Below are 24,008 nucleotides of genomic sequence, written 5' to 3'. Positions count from 1 at the left end.
ATCATTATCTATTAGAAAGTAACAAAAAAAGTAACAAACATGGGAACTGTAGCAAAAAGTTTGAGCATAATAGGCAAAAATTTTGACCACTGCAGCATAGCATAATAGACAAAATTAAAAGCATAATAGGCTGGTGCCTAGCTATTTCTATCTCTTCTGAAATAGACTTTTTTCAGTATGAATATGCCACTCTCAAGCTTCTAGATTGGCTTTATCCATCTGATCACAGCTTACATGTACAGTTCTAATGGATATTCAAATAGTATGCTAATGAATACAATGATGTCATGCCAACTGAATATACTTCTAAGTCTTCTCTTGACTAATTTACTTCCAAATACTATATAGTTGAACTCTTATTTAGATATACATATGCAAAATAAAACAAGCATGCGGAGTAGCATTTGTTCACACTATTTTACTAGCACTATCCTTCAGTACAGCAAGGTCTACACCAGAAGGTAACACTTGTTTACCAACCCACTGCTCAGCCTTCATAATAACCAACTCTAACTCCTCCAACATTGAAGGATACTTCTTCTTCAACAACTCAATCACAACTAGTGTGGCCCAGATGTTTGCTATCATGGTGACATCACAGGAAACTGGACAACAACTCTTCAGCTCCTCAACTGACTTGGACACAACACTAGCTAACTTATCATTCAGTAGCCATGAACCATCAAATTGTTGTAGGCTAACAATAAAGCTGGGATCAGACTGTTTGGGAGGGGGTGGGGCTGATGAAGCTGAAGACTTTGACAGTGGAGGTAAGGAAAGTTCCTCTGCGTCGGAGTCATCATCTTCTTCAAATTCATAATCTTTAGCCTTACCAGCTTTCTTTTTGGGTGCTGCTTTTCTAGACCTAAACAACATGACTCCTCCAGGGTTCGGTGCAGAACATGCTCTTGCATTCTTATTTCTCAGTCCTCCCCGTCCACCTCCACCAAAGCCACGAGCCATACGACTTCTCCCACTAGCAGTCAGTTCATAGCTCTGCATACTTCCTGATATTGGTTTGTTCTGGGCCTCATCCACTGCTATATAAGCAGTATACCTGGACACCACACTTGCATCACAGCTCAATTCTATGATCTCCTTCTTGTGTCTCTCCTCGTATGGCTCCCCATCATCCTGCCACTCCTGGATCATCACCTTTGCTACTAACTGGTGAATTATTGATGCATGTTCCTTTGCCTGTTGTTCTGGCAAATTAAATGGAATTTCAAATTTAAACTTCTTTCCAAGTATATCACCACTCAACATTGCTTTGCACATCAACCCATCTCTTCCTTTGCCACCTGATTTGTCCATCAGAAGACCATAAATAACAGTCTTCTCGCCATTGTAGATACTGGGAATCTTATCTGGTACCACCTTCACCTCATAGCTACCAGGAAGATCAAATGTGACAGTGATGCTATTAGCTGAAGGTTGTAGTGCTTTTTTGAGACTGCGAATTACCTATAAGTGAAGAAAAATACACTCATAAAATTAAACAGATAACCTAGATACTTCAGATCAAGTTTCATATTTGTATGTTTTCTCATTGTTATTATATCAAAACAAGCTACACACCTTTGACTGCATTCTTTCGTTATCAGCAATAAATTCTGCTGATCCATTACCAGCTCGAGCAATACCCCTCACTAGAGCACTTGATGCTCCTGATCCAATACCAAATGTGAAACACCTACAACAACTTATCATCACATTACTACTATAACACATTCACCACACACCTTGTACTGTGACAGTTCTTCCTCACTTCACTGATCACACTACTTGTGTTGCTAACAGAACCATCTGTCAAAATGAACACTTGTCGGGGGAGACCTGATGACTTTGATTGTTGTTTGAATATGTACTGTAGTGGAGTAAGGAGTTCTGTACCACCCATATCGGCCCTCAGCTCCTGAGCAAACTGAGTAGCTTTCTCCATTGTCTCCTGGTTATAGGATGTACTTGATGGAAAGAATGATTCATACCGAGATCCAAAACTGATAATGTTGAAGAAACAACCTTGTGGAATACTCTTTAGAAACAATACTAGTGTTTCTGAAGCACTCTTAATGTAAGAACCTCTCATGCTACCACTGCGATCAACTACAAAGATGAACTCACAAGCTGCCTCCTCTAAGCCAGAAAACTTTGGAAAAAATGTTAGCATCACTGCTTTACTCTTCATCTCTTTTGTCTTGCTCCCCTCTATTGCTGCTTCTACCATTGCCATCGGCTCATGAGGATCTTTGTATCCAATCAATATTGTAACATCTCCTCTTACAGGACCCTCCCCAGCTATGCATACGTTCACAAAGTCCAATGCTTCTTCTGTTTTTAGCTGATGAGTGGGTGAAGACACTTCACCAACTCTCTTGGCTCCGTCTATGCACAATTGAAAATTGAACAGCCCAGCAACAGATGCCTGCTTTACACTAGGGTTCTGTGTAGCAGCTAGTGGATCACTTGATACTTCTGGAGTGTAGCGTGGTTTTAACACTGATGGTAAAGTAAACCTCACTCGTCCATCTGCCTCGATTGGTAGTTCTCCAACCATTCTAAGCTTGATCTCCGCCTCACTTCCCGATGGAAGGTTACCCAGACTTAAGCTAAAGATATCTCCAGTCTTCTCTTCAGCATATGCTGCAGTTAATCCACTAGTGATCGCATCGTCATACATATCCCTCGCCTTCTCTTTCTCTTGCACTGTGGCCTTCACTTTCCTACCATCAATGATCGCTTCCAACCCCACCACAGCAAATGATTCCTCCAGAGGAAATCGGAACGTCACTTCCAGAGGATTACTCGTGTCATTGGAGTAGTTTAGAGTGGACGAGACTCCAACCAGATAACCTTTCACCTTTACCTGTACTGAAATATCCTTGAGTGGAAGAACCGTTTTCTTGTCAGAGACTAAACCCTCCATTTCTAACCTGACCCTCTTCTTGTCAGCAGAGACTAAACCGTCGATTTCTAAACAAAGTAACCAAACCCGAGAATACTTCAACCAATAACAATATCGTGACCTCGGGCTTTGAGTGCATTTCCGGTGACCGCTTTGTGGTAGGCGCGCGCGCCCTCACTTAGAATTATGTGCACCTACTGCAAGTGCACAAGTGGGATTGACAATGATACAGTTCCAGACAACATGTCACTGTTTAGATGTGACTGATATACGCATGAACAGTGAATCTAGTGATCTGAAGGCTGAATCACGCTACTATCCGGTTATCCATGCTGCTGTAGTTATTTATGCATTGCATGTAGCACATTTAATGAAATTTTTTCACTGAATGATTTTGATAACATTACACTGACATATTCAATGAATTAATGGCAATCTAAAGACATTGTTTTTATACTCAAATTTGTGAGTTTTACAACCATCATATAAATATATGTGACCGGGCCGGCATGTGGGCCAATGATTTTTGCCTACTTTTTCACAATTTCATCACTAATAACTTTTTGTATCATTATGCTATGGCATTGCAATTTTCAGCTCTTCGTGAGCATTGGATTGGCATCATGATGCAAGTTACAGAATGGAAATATACTTTTCCAGCACTGAGATATGACCTGTAGAGTGATGGAGTGTAGTTTGTGCCCACATGCCCTGTTTTTGCAGGCCCGGTCACATATGTTTAAGACACACATAGACAGATTTTATTATGATTACCAATTTGTGACTTTATAGCCTTGTCCAGTTGTCCTGTGGCTTCTGTAGCAATGGCATGTACAATGTTAACTGTAATTGAAAGATACTTTTTATCAAGGAAAAAGTTTCAGTACTGTTTGCTTTCTTTTCTGTGCTGTGATTTGTATGTGTGCGTGCGCGCGCGTGTGTGTGTGTGTGTTGTGTGTGTGTGTGTGTGTGTGTGTGTGTGTGTGTGTGTGCGTGTGTGTGTGTGTGTGTGTGTGTGTGTGTGTGTGTGTGTGTGTGCATGCTGCATTTGTGTGTGTGTATTGATGTAGATGTTAATAAGAGGATAGCTAGTGCTTCAAAGGCCTTTGGCACGCTACGTTGAACTGATTTTACTGACCATCAGTTGTCCATCAAAACTAAACGTCATGTGTATCAGGCTTGTGTAATCCACCCTTTTGTATGGCAGTGAATGTTGGACACCACTTCGTCGTCATTTGAAACAATTGGATGGCTTTCACCACAGGTGCATCAAAACAATGTTGGGTATTTCTAACAGACAACAATGGGAGGAGCACATATCATCAGCCACAATAAGAAGACGATGGGGTGATGTAGAGACTATAGCCACCAAGTTGAGAAGACAACGATTGGAGTGGCTAGGACATGTGGCAAAAATGGATGATCATCGTTTGCCACGAGTTTGTTTGTTAGGGTGGCTACCTCAAGTGCAGCCATTTCATGGACCCAAGAGAAGATGAAGAGATGTGTTGAAGTCAGATTTGCAATCTCTTGGAATTAGTGATGGCTGTTGGTATGATAAAGCAAGAGATAGGAAGCAGTGGTGACAACTGTATCTTCAATCTGTAGATGATGATGAGCAGGAATACCTACGTGCAGCTCAGATGTGGACTGTGCAGTGTGCAATATGTCAGAGGTATTTTAGGACTGAGGGTGGTAAGGCTCGTCACAAATGTACTGCAGAACTACAGCTACCTATAGAGGAACAGTCAGATGCAATTCAATGTGGGAGATGTGAATGCTGGTTCAGGAGTAGAAGAGGATTAGCTGTACATAAATGTGAGACAAGTGAACATTCTACACTCAGTTTTCCCCATGAACAATCTATTCTTTGTAATGATTATGGCAGAAGTTTTAGGAGGCCTGGAGATCTGAAAAGACACAAGTGTTTAACAGAAAGAGCTAAGCCCGTCTTTGAACAGTGTGGAGTTGTTCAGTGCCAATATTGTCATCGATGGATGAAGAGTGCTGGGGGCCTGAAAGTCCACCTAAAGAAGTGTGTTCCACCAGTGTGACAACAAGTTCTTGCTTCCTCCGCTGTGGTGGAGGAACACGTGACCGGAACTGGCAGTGTCAAGACAAGACAAGTGTGCATGTGTGTGTGTGTGTGTGTGTGTGTGTGTGTGTGTGTGTGTGTGTGTGTGTGTGTGTGTGTGTGTGTGTGTGTGTGTGTGTGTGTGTGTGTGTGTGTGTGTGTGTGTGTGTGTGTGTGTGTGTGTGTGTGTGTGTGTGTGTGTGTGTGTGTGTGTGTGTGTGTGTGTGAGAGAGAGAGACAGAGACAGAGACAGAGAGGCAAGAGTATCGGCCTGGTAATTAAAGGGTTCTAGGTTGAATGCCCAGTTACACCAAATTAGTGTTGTTACTGGTGTTTTGAAGTTGCTGATATCTGAAGCGACCAAGAATGAATGTTAATAATTATACAACTAATCGAAATTAACAGAAAATTTAACATTGAACCTTTACCTTTCAGCTGTGCTCTACATTCACTCTTGCTGCGATTTCTTTTACCAGCCAATTAGAGTTATGTAATTGTACATTAGTGTTAAAACCCAGTCAGGTGATAGCTAATTAACAAATAAATAAATAAAATACCCCAATCACAATCTGCAGGTACAGCTTACAGGTGTAAAAATCTTTGCAGTTTTCATATCTAAGATACAGTAAGTAGAGGCTATCAGAATGTGACCGTTGATGGTTTAAATTGGGAGCCACTTTAACTGTAACACAGGAAAAGGCACAATGAAATATTACATAGAATTCTACAACAAGTTAATTGCTCTGTAGAATTAATGCTGAATCGAACAGACTATGGTAACAAGAATTATGCCAGATTATTCTTCTTATAATAGTCTGTTCAATTTGGCATTAATTTTATAGAGCACTAAACCTATTGTAGAATCGTGTGTTATTCTACTGTAACTTTTCCTGTGTAAAGTGAAATCATTATTACTTTTTCTAGCAGTGGTAACTAGCTTTCATATAAATGGCACAACATAAATGCTGCAGTATGATTTGAGTTCAAAGTTGAAGGGGTCTAGCTAAGAGTTGGTCTTCTTTCTTTATATTTTAAAAAATTATAATGATGGATTAGAGTAGTTGACTAACTTGACTGTTCTATTAGTTTTTAAGCAGTTTTGCCAATTTTGAGCCCCTCTTGTTGATTTGATTTCTATAGTAGAGACTAGCTCTTCTTTTCTCACTCTTTCCATGTTTTTTCATGCCCATGTATACTTTCTGCACCTGTTCTGTGATTTCCACCATCTTTCTGGATAGCAAATTTTGGAGCACGGTGCTTCAGCTGCCCATGCACCCTCCTAAATCCACCCTTGAACAGGACTTGAAAACTATGATACTATAATACTTAACATCGAAACTGAAAAAACATTCTTCCACTTCTAAGTTTTTCAGTTTCAGCAGATACTGAATCACAGAAATTATGCACGCACAAGTTAAGTTAATAGATATATTTACAAATTTCATGTCATTAACACGGGTTGCAAAATGCTTCAAAACTTTGAAGAACGACTAGTTGACTTGATAACAGCCAAGGCCACCACATTAAGTTCCTTGTTTCCCATTTCCTTAAGAGCAATCAGGCTGTGATGGCAGGTCACAATAGTTAGCTATTTTCTCTCCTACATTAGTAATTAAGGTAACATCCTGATCTAGCCTTACTATACCTTTTTGCTTAAAGCTTCTAGATCTTGAAGTTTTGTAGCTATATCATTCACACTTTTTCATTCTATTATTTGGTTGAAAATTACGGCCTTCAGGGTTTAATTTCCAAAACTGGGGGAGGTCCCTTATAGCTGGTAATGTGTTAAGTCTGTTTCTATTTATTAATTGCTGAAGTGTTGGCTACATTGCATGATATTACTAAACTATCCAAACAGATTGAGATTGAACCACGCATACAGAACTATTTTGATGACATAAAATATTAAATCAACAGTTTCCTTTAAATAATGAGGGCACATCCTAGAACTTGCATGCAGTTGAGGTGATATTTGAATCAACATTTTGTAATATTAAAACTATGATCATCACTGGTCACCAGCATATGATATTACACAGCAATTTATAGATTTATAACTAATCAGGTCACAATACATTAGACTATATATAGGACAAAAATGCAAACCAACTTATAGCAAAAATAGAATCAACAATGTTAAAAATGTTAGCAATGTTAATTAATATCTGGAGCACTCTGAATAATGTCATCTTGCAACTGTTCACCTGCTCTTACCATCTGCAGTTCCATCATGGCCCTATACATATTTTTCCAAGTTGGACTCTTGTTAGGATCACTCTCATCCCTTTGGAGCCACTGACGTAACATTTCTTTGCATCTGGCACCAACTGGATTTGTGCATGCTCTAATAGTGCTTAAATCACTGTCCTTAATTTTCAGATACAGGCCCACATCATCCCAGTCGACAGCTATCCTCCTTGTCACCTTGTTAGTAAGATATGTGTCATCTAAGATGTCTACTTTTCTGGCCACCTCTGTATGATATGATAGATACAAAGTTGGTTACAAACACACTTTGACAAAATCATTGTTATATCATGTAAATGTAGGGATTTTCCCACCTAGCTGTGCTGTAATAACATCATTCACCTCATTTTATTACTTGGATCCCTATATAAATAGATTGGAAGTAATTAGTTGACATAATCATGGGCAAAAAACACCTTTTCTTTTTCAAAATTTTATCGTTTGTCCATTGGGGAAACACCATGATATAAGGCCACTCCAAATAAATTCTCTTTTTCCTGTCTACCGCTCGCATCTGGTTACTGTCAGCTCTTAATATTCCATTATTCCATATTCTTATTTTCCAGTTGTTCTTGCATGCTGCTACCCATCTTGTAACAGTGTCAGCTCATGTGTCAGCAGCGCTACCTAAGTCGGCACAAATTCACGTTTGTAGGAAGGTACAAGCTTAAGTATGCTTTTATGCAGTTTTTTATGGTTGTGCCATTAAGCAAATAATGGCTTTAAAAGTTGCCAAACTTATAATGAAATATTGGAAATGGACCACCCGCCCACATGCAAATATGCCTGAGTCCAGGATGGGAAACAGAGAATATATTTGGAGTGGCCTAATTTTGATATAGCCAGTAAAGTTTATTTAACAGTTTAATATATACCATGGTTGCAACTGATATATACATGAGGGCCATACGCCTGAGGGTTAAGGATGTATATACAGACCTTTTAGCTTCTGTTTGATCACCTGCTTATTATGTGATTACAGTGACTATGCCTTAATTATTATGTTTAACGTGAGTGTTCAAATGGAAGCAAAAGCGTCTGTATCGGCAAAATCCAACATAAGCGTGGTATAGGTGATATATTAAATGTATATATCCATCATGGATCAATTGCCCATCAGTACTCTACAACGTACTGAGCATGTCGTTATGACATTCACAACGTTGTAATAAAATTTCACGATGTCATAATGAAAATTCATCGCGACATCATGAATTTCATGGCATCGTATAACAACATTTTATGATGTCATACAAATGAAAATTTCAACACAATTTTGTAGGTGTGCAAAATCATGATGCCAGAATAGTTGTTGAATATTAAAATTCTCTAATAGAACAACAAGGAAGAAAAGTAAAAATATCATCCAAAAAGGAACAGCTATATGGCTTTTATTATATCATTTCGCTTACAATCTCTAGCCATGCTACTGTTACTGGTATGTCTCGAAGGTTAGCCATGAGACAATTGCTACAAAAAAATTGTCAGGAGCACACTGGGATTCGAAATATATTGCCAGAGTGGCACTAAGTTTCAACTAGTTTGTTTGGGCAATGCATGGATGTGTATTTCTACCCACCATGTGTCAGCCATTGAGCAGACCATGGAACAACAGTAAGAAGACAACTAGATTTAAATAACAGGTGAGTAACTTACAATTCTAACTACTTAACTTTAATATAGTAATTTACTTACTGTCCCAATAGCAAAGTTAGTAGGTTAATGTAGTATAAAGTCCGAAAACTAAAAAAACAGATCCCACCACAATCACAATTTTTCAGGCGTGTGTAAAGCATAATGACATATGAACAACGCTCTAATGGCTATTAGCCCATGCTATTAAAATCACTATCAGTCATGATATACTGATGTATAAAAGAAACAGGGTGAGTGCTCTGTAGTTCTTTTACCTATCAGGTTACTGTGCCTAGAGTGATATAGTTTGTTTGGGACAAAGTCAATACTTTTATTGAACATAATTCTTTCCAGCTAAGACCTTTCCTATGTTGCTGAGGATGGAGATGGGCCAATAGTTCTGGTGTTTTATCTCCTGATCAGTTTGTAGACAGGTACATACCACAACATCAGAGGCTTGCACAGTAAAGCAGTACATGGCTTTAACATTAATGGACCAATACTGTCTATTCTGGTGGCTTTGTGATGTTGCTTCTGTACTGTTATGTCAAAGGTAATTGGATAATAGTTTGTTGATGACTGTGATAGCTGAGGGTTTATGTGAAAAAATCTTCTTGGTTAGAGGTAACCAAGTTTAAGATGTTACCACAATGAGTATATAGGTTAATTGACCAAATGAGATAAGTTATGGTCAAAGAAAAATTTGTGCACTGTTGGACAAGCCTGTGAGTGTAGACCAGTCAATGTCTGATGAGTTACAATCATCTAGAACACTGTGAACACAAAACACATCCAAAGACCATGCTATCTTCTGGAGGTGCATATAGTAAAGCCTAACCTGTAAACCCAAACCCACACTTAAACGCTCTGTGTCGTTCAATATAATGAGTCAAAGTGTATCGTATGGTTGGGCATCAAAGCCATGAGCAAACCACATTCCCATGATATTACGTACCCGGGTTATTTCCCAGACAATTATGCAAGTTAAGCCCTGAGCGGCGCCTTTGCCCACGTTAAAGTACAAGTGGTACATTTTCTAACATAGAAGTTACACAAAACAATGGGTGTAGCTGTGTACCGTGACACATACAGCGAAACCTCAGTTATTGAACCCTTTGAAACCAGAGGTGATCCACAAGTCTGAAAAGTGTATCTCTGAAACTGTGTATAAATTAGCATAAAGAATTTTTTTTATAAATATTGGCATTTTCTACTACCCTAATAGAACAATCATTACTCTAATAAAGCAGTCATTTCCATAGTTTGGTTAACTGAGAATCTGGATAATTGGGGTCCAGATAACTGAGGTTCCACTGTATTCAAATATCAGAAAGAACCACTTAATCATTACACCAGTCAAATAAAACTCTAGCCATGACTGAAGTAGGGATTACCACATAATGTACAAAATTACGATGTACATATTTTTCGTGGATCAACAAATTTTAGCCTTTGCATGGTTTTATGTCAGTGATCACTCATTTTTCACTGAGGTTCTCTATTAGAAAGCAAACCAATCAACCGCAAAATCCGTGAAAAACTACATCCCTTGAAAATTTGTATGTATATGGTAAATGTCCACTAGCATATAGCTTCAGGTGTAGATTGTTTCATTGTCAATGATCCCTACTCAAATGTTTAAACTTCTAATTTTTCCTTATATTTGTTTGTTTACTTTTACTATGGTGAACCAGCGCATGCCACATCAAAGGCAACGGTGGAGGTAATAGTTGATGTGAGGGAGGGCTGACCAAAGTTTAGAATCTTTGGAAGCAGCTGCAGGGGCTATGCTATAGCTATTTTAGCTTTCATTGTGTCTCAAAGTTTACCAGAATTAATTTATAGGTACAATTTGAGGCACTTCAACTAAAACACCAACAAATGGGCCAATAATAACCTCTTTTGGCAGAGTTTTAGCAGTTTGACTACAGGGTTAATAAACTTACAGCATTTATAAGCAATACAAAACAGCCTTTAGACACCCAGAAACACTTAGTACAGTGGTAAGATACCAACTCTCAAAGTAAGAGGTTAGTGGTTTGATTCCCAGGAATGTGTTTTTATGAAGCACTTTGACTGCTCTATTAGAGTATTTGAGCATTCCATTAGAGTATAATATTATTGGTGGTCTTTTTCCTGGTTCTCCAAGAATGATAACTTTGGTACAATACCATTCTGAGGGGGTTTCAGCCCCAAATCTTCCACTGCCTATGATTTAAGGAAAGAATGACTACAGACTTAAATTTGATCTTGCATAGCTAAATATGTGCCCTGTGTGTGAGAGAGAAAACCATCATTGGATATTTAAAACACACACAATTATAAATACCTCGAACATATGTGACTAAAATGTGATAATACACTGTACACACATGGCAAGGAAACCACAACAGGGGCAGAGAATGGGTGTATGAGGGGCATTACCCCTCACATTTAGCTCAGAAGCAAAAGTACAGCAACTGTTGTAATCCTTTTTATTCATTAGCCAACTTGCTTTTCCTTGATTTATTAGGATTAGTTCTGCTGAAGTAAAGGTTACCCAACTAGATATTGGAATCAGTACTGAGAGTCTATGAGATCCATCATCTCTTTTGGATCGCTGAGCCAACTAAGGAATAAACACATCCCTGCAATGAACAAGTTTTTTTTTAAATTTATTAAGGCTTTACAGCATAAGTGCTGCAGGGGCATAGAAAGGGGGTTCAAAGGGGTTCAGGAACCCCCTTGTAAAATTAGACTGCAAGCAAGACCATAACAAACCATTTAGTGTGGCAAGACAAAATGAGTGAGTAATACAGTGTAATGGTACAGCATAGCAATTGACAAAGCTTGCATTCATCTCTCAGGGAAGGATTTACAGAGGTAACATGAACCCTCTTCAAAACTTACAAAACTTATTTATAAAAAGATTGATATACTCTAATAGAGCAGTCGGGTATATACTCTAATAGAGCAGTCAGGTTTACTACATCCATATCCATATGAAGTTTTTCAGACATTCTAACAGCAAATGCAAAATTGAGCATGACCTTATACTGCTGTAGCTTTGGTGTACAGTGCTTAAAGATATAGAACTCCAGTAATTTATCTCTTTTGTTATACAAAATGAATTCATACTATGCATATTTGTAGTTATAATGTTTTGATTGTAAGTCATGACATTTTGTATCAGTAGATTTATGGTCCCTATACCAGTGAGATAGCTATCACTTACAGATTACTATATGTGTCTCTATGTGTTATGCTGTCTGTTTCCACTAGGTAGCTGTATCTAGTACTTACTAGCTTCATCCCAGGGGCACTTATATGCATTATAATTAATGTACTTTTTGCATAAAACATAGCAATTTGCTGAGTTTGATTCATTAAAATATTGAAAGTCTCTTAGCGGAAAGGGGCAGAGCCCTGCTCCTGGTAACTCAATACTGCTGTTAGAACCCCCTTTTAAAAACATCCTGGCTACGCCCCTGTGCTGAAAGTCTGTAGGACACCTGGTCCTACAGCCTGTTTAAAGTTGTTACATAAGTCAATGTGGCGACCTTATTGAAGTCTTTAAAATTCTGAATGGTCTTTATAATGTCAACCCTACTGAATTTTTTACACCAGCTGTTAGTACCAACACTAGAGGCCACCACATGAAGTTGTTTAAACCACACTCTAGATTGAGTGTCCGGTCTAATTTCTTTACTCAACGAGTTGTCAATCATTGGAACAATCTACCTAAGGAAATAGTTTCCACAAACACTGTTGTATCCTTCAAGGCAAAGCTTGACAAGTACTGGGACAGCACAGGCCATGGATATGAACAAAGGCTTACAGTCTAATAACATTTTATTGTACTCTTGTACATGTATCCATTATGCTAATAATAATAAGTGTGTTTGAAAAGGAGAAAAAATCCATGACTGCAGGACCTAGGTAGCCACAAAGCTGCAGCCATCCGATTGATTAACACTCAAATTGTCACATGCTAAGCTGTTTTGAATGGCATTAAGGTTGCCATATCATTTCACTCACCAGCATGAAGAGGCGTAATTATTATATACTTGTGTCTTTAGATCATCATATCCAGCTATATGCCTTGTAGTTTTCTCAAACATTAATTTATTTCATTATTAATTTTTATTACATAATCTTGTCCGCATTTCTTACTATTCTTAGTACAATAAGGCTTTGCAACACAAGTGCTGACACCTGGTCCTACAGCTTGTTATCTGCAAAATCACAGTGAAAATACTTTAAAACATCAACTCTCAGTGCCTGTATAATTATTTCCTGGGGACATCCTTTAGACTCAATAGGATGTAGGATTCAGTCGTTAGCTTAAAATTCCACTGTTTTTATTTATGAAAAGCTGGCCCCTTCACTTAGAGTATTAGTATTAATAATTAGCAGTAAAGGCAATGTCTGTATACCGTTTTGACTTGCTCCATCGCCCCCTGTCATGTATGGATACAGTACATGGTGAAAAGTGTTTGTACAGAATCCTGTCCACATTTAGGCTATTGGCAGTGGCCAAAATGGTTGGCACACATATCATCCAAGCATGTACATATGGACTTAAATAAAAGCTCAGTACAGTATTTGGAGGACCATGCACACTTATTTGAAGTGAGTTGGATGACACACTTTCAATATAGAATAAAAAGATAATGGTACATATCACAACATGCAAACCTTTTTTAAGATCTTCAGCATAGGCAGCATTCCCTGCCTCTTTTATAGCATAAATAAGAATGTCAGCACTAGCTTTGGTTTGGTCCTTCCACAGTAGTAACATTTCTTTGCAGCAGTCTTCTACATTCTGTGGGTGAATACCTCTATCAATAGTTTCTAACTCTTCCCTAGTAAAATGTAGTTGAATGCCAATCTCCTTCCAGCAATGTGAGATCTTAGGGACAGCAATCATTAGCAGTTGCAGTCGACCTTCTGGAACTTTGTTCATGATTTTCTCTGTTGGAAGAATAAACTGCAGTGTACTAATGATGCCCGTACTAATGATGCCCATGACTTAGTCTATAGTAATGTATGAGATAAAATAGAAAGTGAAGGTTCTTGTATCTTATATAAACTTCTGGCATGAATGACAAAGACTTAAAGACTTATTATCATTTACAAGTAGCACATTTACACAAGAATTTTGTTCATTGAAAACTTATACAATAATATCTTGCATGCAGCCACCAGGAGCAAATCCAAGGTTTGGAAAGAGAAGAGGCATCAATACCCCCTCCCCCCCCCCCCCCCCCCCCCTTGGAAACCCCCCTTGGCACACCCCTGCTTGTGGCAGGGTCCTGGACTGGACCAGACAAGCACTAATTTAGGTTGAACAATAATACCATTGCTGTTGATGAGTGAGGTCATTTGTGATAAATTCTGCTAGCTATACTCCCCTGATTAAAGAAAAGAAAAATATAAACACGCAGAAATGTTGTTGTCCAATGATATTACCTTTTCACCTGGCCAAGGGACACTAAGTAACCAATAGGAACTCCAAACTCAGTCAGTCCAAGTACACAACAACTGCCAATGGAGTGGACCCAGAGCAGGGACAGATCTATGATTTTTAGAAGGAGGTTTCCAGTGGTAGGAGGATTCAGATGTGGGAGTCTGGGGACTGAACCCCCAGACGCTAACAAGGTTTTAATTTACAATGCCTGAAATTAATGAAACTTACTGTTTAAAACCTACACTATTTTACAGAGTTTCTGATCTACTGATGCTCACTAGCACTTAATATGTCATGTTTTCACTAATAGCTATGTGATTAGCTATGATAGATTGGTCTACTGGATCTTTATGATTATATAGCTTCAAGTATTTAGCTAACTTTATAGCTAGTCATGATCAACGTTTTGCTTCTTCACAGTTACTTGACATTATTACTATTATCCATTTCTTGCTATGTAGTCTTGGAAGGTTTACTGCTATGTCAATAACAGAGGTGGAGAACAGTACTCTAACATAACAGAACAGTACTCTAGCTAAGTTGGGGGGGGGGGGGGCATATGAGGTGGTTAACATTCAGGAAGTATCTAAGAATCATCAACTGCACCTTAGTGTGCAAATCACAATGTTAGGACATATAGGTATATGTCCCACAGGAAAATTTTGAAGGTTGAAACTGAATTTGAGATGGTGCATGAGTACATGAATACAGTATTCCTCAATGACTGTCATTAAGTACTGTAAAAGTAGATGTCAATAAATGAAAGGCCTTTATTTATTTATTGATTTATTAATATTTATTTATTATCAATTTTGTCAAAAGACTGGGTTGCACAAAAGAGCAAGCCTGCAAACATACTCCCCACAAACACATACATACAGTAACACAAGACATTAAAAAAAACAATGAAATTACTTGGAATACAAGGACAAAACAACAGGATTGTACAAAAACAAAATAAACACCTTAATATGAGTACACAACAATAGAGCAGAAAAGAAAATGATAGAGGGCTGAACAGAATAAGGGAGACTTTTAATCTGCAGAATGACATGAGGTATGGTGTTCCACAAAAATGGGCTGTTGACAAAGAAAGAAAATGGAATGAACTAGATAAAGGATGTGATCTTGTAGGAACTTGAGACAACTGAAAATGTTCACAAAAAGGTAACGAGTTCCTGTGGTGAAGACTATCATGAACATTGAAATACACACCTAAATTTGTAAAGATACATCTCTAATAGCAGATAGGTTTGGATAAATTGCATCCTAAAAACAAATAAAATGCAGAACTAGCATATTGTTTAATGTTTCAACATGAATGTTCTGACTGTTTTATTAGAGTATCTATCTTGTGCTCTCAAAAATACTTGTGATCCTTGAATTGTACTACAAGAGTAATGAAAGCATCAGTTAGCAGATGAGCATTGGTGAGTATGATTCATGTGCTATGTCCTATGGTTTATAGTTGTAGTTAAGGAAGAATCAGTAGTTTCCTAAGGGCTGGACAGCTGTTCTGAAGTAAGCCCAGCCCCAAAGGGGTTTCTGGGGTTTCCAGAAACCCCCCTAAAACTGCCCCTGGCCAGCTGCAACATGAATGGGGTATAAGCACATTTGCAAACTGAGTTAACTGAATCACATCAAATACACGGAGAACTAATACACATTGAATTTCTGAATATTCATGTGGCTAGTCAGTGGCGGATCCAGGATGGGGCATTTGGGGCAAATGCCCCCCCCCCTTCAAGAAATTGCATACAAGATCGAGATACTCTAATAGAGCAGTCAATTACTCTAATAAAGCAGTCACAATGTTCATAAGGCAGTGTAGCTTACCTATGAAGCTACAAATAGGATTTTATTTTACATAACAGACGTGATATAGTTGGTAAGGATAACTAGCTATTATTGTTCTGACCTTTTTTTTTTTTGGTCTTCAACTGGTTTTCAGCAAGTTTTTTTGGTCTTCAACTGTTTTTCAGAAAGGTGCCCCCCCTCTTTCGAAACTCTGGATCCGCCCCTGCTAGTAGCACTATACACCAACAAAAGCATGGAATCACACGTGCATGGTTTAAATGTTTGATAAAGCCATGCTACTGGAATTACAAATACCCATCGAAGTATTTAAGCTATTCTGGAATCTCTAGTAATGACTCATGAGCCTAGAATAAATTGCTTCAAGTATCCTACATTCCACTGTTAACATTCAAACTCTATCGATTTAAATCTACAGGTTATTGTTTCTTAACAGTTGCAGCATAAGGTGACAAAACCAAATGCTGCTTCCTTGCATGGCTCATGAGAGTCAATAACCAAGCTGTTGTATGGCATATAGTTTAAGTCGTGCACTATCCATTTCCTCGGCTTGTATAACCATGCCTACTTCTTTACCTTTGCACTTAAATATATGGGGAGCCCTGGAGAAAAGAGAGATAAACATAATAAGAATTTGACAATTACATGTACGATATAATTACAATGGGTGAGGAGTCTAGTCTCAGGGTTATCAAGTTACTAATAACTGGAGCCCTGCATGGCAAGACAAAAATAAATGTGACCGAATTTGACAAAACCAGGCTTCCACACACATCCAATTCTTTAATTTTACCAACTGTATGTAACATGACCTTCCAGCATGCTATTGACCTGAAATCACACAATGCTTCCAAAGTATAGGTCAAACTTTGAAGCTGATGGCATCCTTCTGCGCTGAGTGATCATCTCTCAAAAGTGTAAAACTGTATGTGTGTGGAAGCCTGGTTTTGTCAAATTCGGTCACAAATAAGCAAAAATAAATCATAGCTACTTATAAAACTAAATAATTATATACAAACAGGAGATAGCAACACGAGTTACCTGCTGCATATTGTATACTCTTCAGTAGATGGCATACATTACTAAGCTTTGTGACGGTCACTGGCATGAAATATCCTAGACAGCCAACTTATCAACAAAAATCCAGCATGTTGAAGGTCAAGCAGCAATAAACCATAGCAATTTTCCCCACGATTCCTTGCAGCCAAAAGTGATGGTGAGTATTAGTAACCACAGAGAGTTCTAATAACATGATGGATGGAATCTAGATGATAGAATCTAGTACCTTGCTTCACTGTGCATGCCAAATAATTCCAACCCAACGAACTAGCTATATAGGTAAATTCTGAGATCAGCAACCAATACTCTATTGAACATTTTCCAAAAATTTAAAAAGGAGCTGCATGCATGGAATGCTTACTTTAAGGGCCACTCTAAATAAATTCTCTGTTTCCTGTCCACCACCAGCATCTGATTACTGTCAGTTCCATTATTCTGTATTCTTCCATAACTTTCCGGCTATTCTTGGCATTTCTTGCATACTGTACAGGCTCAGTAATAAGGCCATACCTATTTGAAAAGTTGTTGCTGGGTCGGTCGGTAGGCAAAAAAAACAACAAAAAAAAAACAGCTAGTTGAGACGATACGCGTACCATAAACTTCCTAATTCTCGCATGACTTCTATGATGCAATAATACTATTTGACAGTGAATGCTATCAATGGCGGAAGCAGGGGCGGATCCAGGGGGGGTTCCAAGGGTTCCATGGAATCCCCCTTTTGAAAGAGCCTCTCTTACTTGAGATACTCTAATAGAGCAATCAAATTGATATAAAATCGATATACTCTAATAGAGCAGTCACAGTAGTCTTTTGAGGAGCAGTGTAGCAAGTTATATATCTAGATATAAATAAGGAAATATAGTTGGTAAGGGTATCTAATCCAAAACAGCCAAGCTGTAAAAAAAGTGTGCGGCCCTCAGAAAGGCTATGGTGAAAAAAGATGTGAAATCCAAGGTGGCGGCCAAGAAATGGCTGTGATGGTAGGTTAATGGTAAAAATTTTAATAACGACAATTCAGGTGAATTTTTGTGCCGCTTCACAAAATTTACCTGAATTGTCATTATTAAAATTTTTACCATTAACCTACCATCACAGCCATTTCTTGGCCGCCACCTTGGATTTCACATCTTTTTTCACCATAGCCTTTCTGAGGGCCGCACACTTTTTTTACAGCTTGGCTGTTTTGGATTAGATTTCATTTCTTTTTGTATTTGTATACCCCAAAGCCGGCCTATGGCCAGCTTTGGGACTTTTTTAACCTATGTTTTTTTTCTTTACTACAGGAAGAAGAAAAGATGAAGTAGATGTACTTTAAATATTTTATCAGTAAATGTACAAATTATATATATAATACATATGGGACCGGATTTGCGAAAAGGGGCCTTCCATACACATCCAATTTGCCAACTTTGACAATTGATAACTTCAGAATGGAAAGAGCTATTGCCTTGAAATTTGGGCAGTGGTGATTTCTTTGCAGCTGAACTCTCCACATGATGATTTCTTTGTAGCTGAACTCTCTACAAGATAATTTCTTCTAGCTGATCTCTCTACAGGGAGATTTGTTTGTAGCTGAACTATCTACAAGGTAACTTCTTCTAGCTGATCTCTCTACAGGGTGATTTGTTCGTAGCTGAATTCTGTACAGGTGATTTGTTTGCAGCTGAGCTCTTTACAAAATGGTTTCTTTGTAGCTGAACTCTCTACAAAGTAATTTCTTCTAACTGATCTTTCTACAGGGTGATTTGTTTGTAGCTGAACTATCTACAATGTAATTTCTTCTAGCTGATCTCTCTACAGGGTGATTTGTTTGTAGCTGAATTCTGTACAGGTGATTTGTTTGCAGCTGAGCTCTTTACAGAATGGTTTCTTTGTAGCTGAACTCTCTACAAAGTAACTTCTTCTAACTGATCTTTCTACAGGGTGATTTGTTTGTAGCTGAACTATCTACAAGGTAATTTCTTCTAGCTGATCTCTCTACAGGGTGATTTGTTTGTAGCTGAATTCTGTACAGGTGATTTGTTTGCAGCTGAGCTCTTTACAGAATGGTTTCTTTGTAGCTGAACTCTCTAAAAGGTAACTTCTTCTAACTGATCTCTCTATACAGGGCAATTTGTTTGTGGCAGAATTTTCTACAGGGTGATTTCTTTGCAGCTGAACTCTCTACATGGTGGTTTCTTTGTAGCTGAACTCTCTACAAGGTAACTTCTTCTAGCTGATCTCTCTACAGGGTGATTTGTTTGTAGCTGAACGATCTACAAGGTAACTTCTTCTAGCTGATCTCTCTACAGGGTGGTTTCTTTGTAGCTGAACTCTCTAAAAGGTAACTTTTCTAGCTGATGTCTCTACAAGGTGGCTAGTTAGTAGCTGAACTCTCTACATGGTGGTTTCTTTGTAACTGAACTTTCTACAAGGTGACTTCTTCTAGCTGATTTTTCAATAGGGTGATTTGTTTGTAGCTTCACTCTCTACAAGGTAACTTCTTCTAGCTGATCTCTCTACAGGGAGATTTGTTTGTAGCTGAACTCTCTACAGGTGATTTGTTTGAAGCTGAACTTTCTAAATGATGGTTTCTTTGTAGCTGAACTCTCTACAAGTTAACTTCTTCTAGCTGATCTCTCTACAGGGTGGTTTGTTTGTAGCTGAATTCTGTACAGGTGATTTGTTTGCAGCTGAGCTCTTTACAGAATGGTTTCTTTGTAGCTGAACTCTCTAAAAGGTAACTTTTCTAGCTGATGTCTCTACAAGGTGGCTAGTTTGTAGCTGAACTCTCTACATGGTGGTTTCTTTGTAACTGAACTTTCTACAAGGTGACTTCTTCTAGCTGATTTTTCAATAGGGTGATTTGTTTGTAGCTTCACTCTCTACAAGGTAACTTCTTCTAGCTGATCTCTCTACAGGGAGATTTGTTTGTAGCTGAACTCTCTACAGGTGATTTGTTTGAAGCTGAACTTTCTAAATGATGGTTTCTTTGTAGCTGAACTCTCTACAAGTTAACTTCTTCTAGCTGATCTCTCATACAGGGTGATTTGTTTGCAGCTGAGCTCTTTACAGAATGGTTTCTTTGTAACTGAACTTTCTACAAGGTGACTTCTACAAGCTGATTTTTCAATAGGGTGATTTGTTTGTAGCTTCACTCTCTACAAGGTAATTTCTTCTAGCTGATCTCTCTACAGGGTGATTTGTTTGTAGCTGAATTCTGTACAGGTGATTTGTTTGCAGCTGAGCTCTTTACAGAATGGTTTCTTTGTAGCTGAACTCTCTAAAAGGTAACTTCTTCTAACTGATCTCTCTATACAGGGCAATTTGTTTGTGGCAGAATTTTCTACAGGGTGATTTCTTTGCAGCTGAACTCTCTACATGGTGGTTTCTTTGTAGCTGAACTCTCTACAAGGTAACTTCTTATAGCTGATCTCTCTACAGGGTGATTTGTTTGTAGCTGAACGATCTACAAGGTAACTTCTTCTAGCTGATCTCTCTACAGGGTGGTTTCTTTGTAGCTGAACTCTCTAAAAGGTAACTTCATCTAACTGATCTTTCTACAGGGCAATTTGTTTGTGGCTGTATTTTCTACAGGGTGATTTGTTTGCAGCTGAACTCTCTACATGGTGGTTTCTTTGTAGCTGAACTCTCTACAAAGTAATTTCTTCTAGTTGATCTCTCTACAGGGTGATTTGTTTGTAGCTGAATTCTGTACAGGTGATTTGTTTGCAGCTGAGCTCTTTACAGAATGGTTTCTTTGTAGCTGAACTCTCTACAAGGTAACTTCTTCTAACTGATCTTTCTACAGGGCAATTTGTTCGTGGCAGAATTTTATACAGGGTGATTTCTTTGCAGCTGAACTCTCTACATGGTGGTTTCTTTGTAGCTGAACTCTCTACAAGGTAACTTCTTCTAGCTGATCTCTATACAGGGTGATTTGTTTGTAGCTGAACTCTCTACAAGTTAACTTCTTCTAGCTGATCTCTCTACATGGTGATTTGTTTGTAGCTGAATTCTATATAGGTGATTTGTTTGCAGCTGAGCTCTTTAAATAATGGTTTCTTTGTAGCTGAACTCTCTCAAGGTAACTTCTTCTAGCTGATGTCTTTACAGGGTCACTAGTTTGTAGCTGAATTCTCTACATGGTGGTTTCTTTGTAACTGAACTCTCTACAAGGTAACTTTTTCTAGCTCATCTTTCTACAGGGTGATTTATTTGTAGCTGAATTCTTTACAGGTGATTTGTTTGCAGCTGAGCTCTTTAAAGAATGGTTTCTTTGTAGCTGAACTATCTACAAGGTAACTTCTTCTAGCTGAAGTCTCTACAAGGTCACTGGTTTGTAGCTGAGCTCTCTACATGGTGGTTTTTTTGTAACTGAACTCTCTACAAGGTGACCTCTTCTAGCTGATCTTTCTACAGGGTGATTTGTTTGAAGCTGAACTCTCTACAAGGTAACTTCTTCTAGCTGATCTCTCTACAGGGAGATTTGTTTGTAGCTGAACTCTCTACATGATGGTTTCTTTGTAGCTGAACTCTCTACAAGATAACTTCTAGCTAATCTCTCTACAGGGAGATTTGTTTGTAGCTGATCTTTCTACAGGGTGATTTGTTTGAAGCTGAACTCTCTACAAGGTAACTTCTTCTAGCTGATCTCTCTACAGGGAGATTTGTTTGTAGCTGAACTCTCTACATGATGGTTTCTTTGTAGCTGAACTATCAACAAGGTAACTTCTTCTAGCTGATCTCTCTACAGGGTGATTTGTTTGTAGCTGAATTCTGTACAGGTGATTTGTTTGCAGCTGAGCTCTTTACAGAATGGTTTCTATGTAGCTGAACTCTTTACAAGGTAACTTCTTCTAGCTGATGTCTCTACAGGGTCACTAGTTTGTAAATGAATTCTCTACATGGTGGTTTCTTTGTAACTGAACTCTCTACGAGGTAACTTCTTCTAGCTGATCTTTCTATAGGGTGACTTGTTTGTAAACGAATTCTCTACATGGTGGTTTCTTTGTATCTGAACTCTCTACATTGTGGTTTCTTTGTAGCTGAACTCTACAAGGTGATTTCTTCTAGCTGAATTATCTCTTTCTATAGTTGCATGAATTCCCTACAAGGTAACTTCTTCTAGCTGATCTCTCTACAGGGTGAATTGTTTGTGGCTGATCTCTCTACAGGGTGGCTTGTTTGTAGCTGATCTCTATACAGGTTACTTGTTTCTAGCTGATCTCTTGAATTCTCTTCGGGTTACTGCTCTATTAGGATGACTGCTCTATTAGGATGACTGCTCTATTAGAGTATCTCGATCTCGCACTTGCTACACTAAGTTGGATTTCGTGTTATAACTCCGTGGTTTTAAGTCTGATTCTTCTACACCATTGAAGAGCCTTTCTAAGATGATAACTCCATCTGTACAGCGATTTTCAAAGCATTACCCCAAGCGGTTTACCTGGTAGGCGTGGCAAGCAGTCGTTTTTTATTAGCTAATCTCGATTGCGTAATTGTTACACACTGTTGGTTTTTTCGTTGTATCTTCCTGGTTTTTAGCTCGATTTCTTTCAAACCACAAAAGGTTTGAGGTTCAATAGTTAACCTATTCACCCACCGATTTTCAGCTTCTTCCCATACGCGGTTTACCCTGTAGGCGTGACAACATATTGGTGTTAATTTTCGTGAATAATCGCTCATAACTCTTTGCCTGTTTATCGTATTCCAGCCAAAGTTGGTACCGAGATGCGCCTTTATATCCCCCTTCTGTGTGCCAAATTTCAAGGCAATCGGATATGGCGTGCGAGTTTTATAGCAGTTTTTGTAAGTGTGCGACAAGAAAAAGAAAAATAAGAAGAAAAAAAAAAACGAAGAAACTGAGCCAATTTTTGAAGTCGCATATCTCGGGAACGCGCGAAGCGATTTCGCTCAAATTTGGAATGTGGAGTGCTGCAGTTGGGGGGCATGTCCACAGCAAAAATCGTTTTGTTTCATTAAGGAAGCACAGAGCTACGGAGGTGCGAAAATTGCGTTTTCTTTCTTCCTGTCAATATACTCACGGGTGTTACGCGCCAGCTTCTTGGGCCGCACGACACACTACCGTGTGTCTTGATACCTTGCTGTAAGAATGCAAACTCCAGATGTGGTGGAGACTGAGGGTTTCCGATGGATATCTAAGGATTAGTGTTGTTTTAGTTAACTATGACTAAACCTGAAGTACTTTTAGTAAGACATATATATGTGTGTTTTAGTTAATCAAAACTAAAAGCAACTTCATAATATATTAATTAAACTAAAACTCTAAATCTATAGCTAAAACGCAACAGAATAATTTACCAGTACTAAATCTAAAACTAAAAAGAATTAAGATAACTAAAACCAAAAGATTTTCTTATGTACAGCTAAAACTATAATTGGGTTTTTATAATTTTACTAAAACTATAATTAAAAGATTTTCACATCTTTTAACTAAAACTAAAATGACACAGAAATATAGCTAACCTTAACTAAATCAATAACTAAAAGGAATTAGGAAAGATTGCTAAAACTATACCTAAAATAAATTGACGAAACTGGCCATGACTATAACTAAAACTAAAATTCCTTACTAAAACAACACTGCTATGGATGATGTTATGTTTTCAGCAAGCCTCACTATGCAGTTTTGATTGTAAGGTGGAGCTGCCAGTGAGCAGCCCATAGATTTATATACTGTTTAGTCCTACGTACTGCATTCACTTAATGATTATAAATGATTTAGTAGTAGAATGTTGAACAGCATCCTGAATATCATATTATTTGAATATCCAATGTTGTATAAATAATAATGCACTTGAAAGCTGAGCCCTACTTATAAC

At 38.2% G+C, this 24,008-nt stretch overlaps 2 protein-coding genes across 2 annotated transcripts in view; both read right to left on the bottom strand.

Moving 5' to 3' along the window:
- Window positions 1–338: 338 nt before the first annotated feature.
- LOC136238511 (von Willebrand factor A domain-containing protein 5A-like) lies at window positions 339–3,044 on the bottom strand. Its single transcript, XM_066029045.1, has 3 exons — window positions 1,743–3,044; window positions 1,579–1,693; window positions 339–1,464 (listed from the first exon to the last, which is right to left on the bottom strand). The coding sequence occupies exons 1-3, from the start codon at window positions 2,924–2,926 to the stop codon at window positions 409–411; spliced, it is 2,355 nt and encodes a 784-aa protein (XP_065885117.1). The 5' UTR covers window positions 2,927–3,044; the 3' UTR covers window positions 339–408.
- A 3,961-nt stretch (window positions 3,045–7,005) lies between these two features.
- Window positions 7,006–24,008, bottom strand: part of LOC136238727 (uncharacterized) — a 58,263-nt gene continuing 41,260 nt past the window's right edge. The window contains exons 2-3 of the mRNA XM_066029299.1: window positions 13,539–13,814; window positions 7,006–7,453 (exon numbers count right to left, since the gene is read on the bottom strand). Coding sequence (XP_065885371.1) covers window positions 7,134–7,453; window positions 13,539–13,814 — 596 coding nt within the window. The 3' untranslated portion in view covers window positions 7,006–7,133. The remainder of the gene's footprint in view (window positions 7,454–13,538; window positions 13,815–24,008) is intronic.

Source organism: Dysidea avara, chromosome 11 (assembly GCF_963678975.1).
Source record: "Dysidea avara chromosome 11, odDysAvar1.4, whole genome shotgun sequence".
NCBI lineage: Eukaryota > Metazoa > Porifera > Demospongiae > Dictyoceratida > Dysideidae > Dysidea > Dysidea avara.
Note: the sequence above shows the minus strand (reverse complement) of the source record. Positions and strands in the feature narration are given on the sequence as shown.

Coding starts and splice junctions, on each gene's coding strand:
- LOC136238511 (XM_066029045.1), bottom strand. CDS start 2,926: ATGGAGGGTTTAGTCTCTGACAAGAAAACGGTTCTTCCACTCAAGGAT. Junction 1,694..1,742: donor AAGAACTGTCACAGTACAAG/GTGTGTGGTGAA, acceptor AAGTTGTTGTAG/GTGTTTCACATTTGGTATTG. Junction 1,465..1,578: donor ACGAAAGAATGCAGTCAAAG/GTGTGTAGCTTG, acceptor CTTCACTTATAG/GTAATTCGCAGTCTCAAAAA.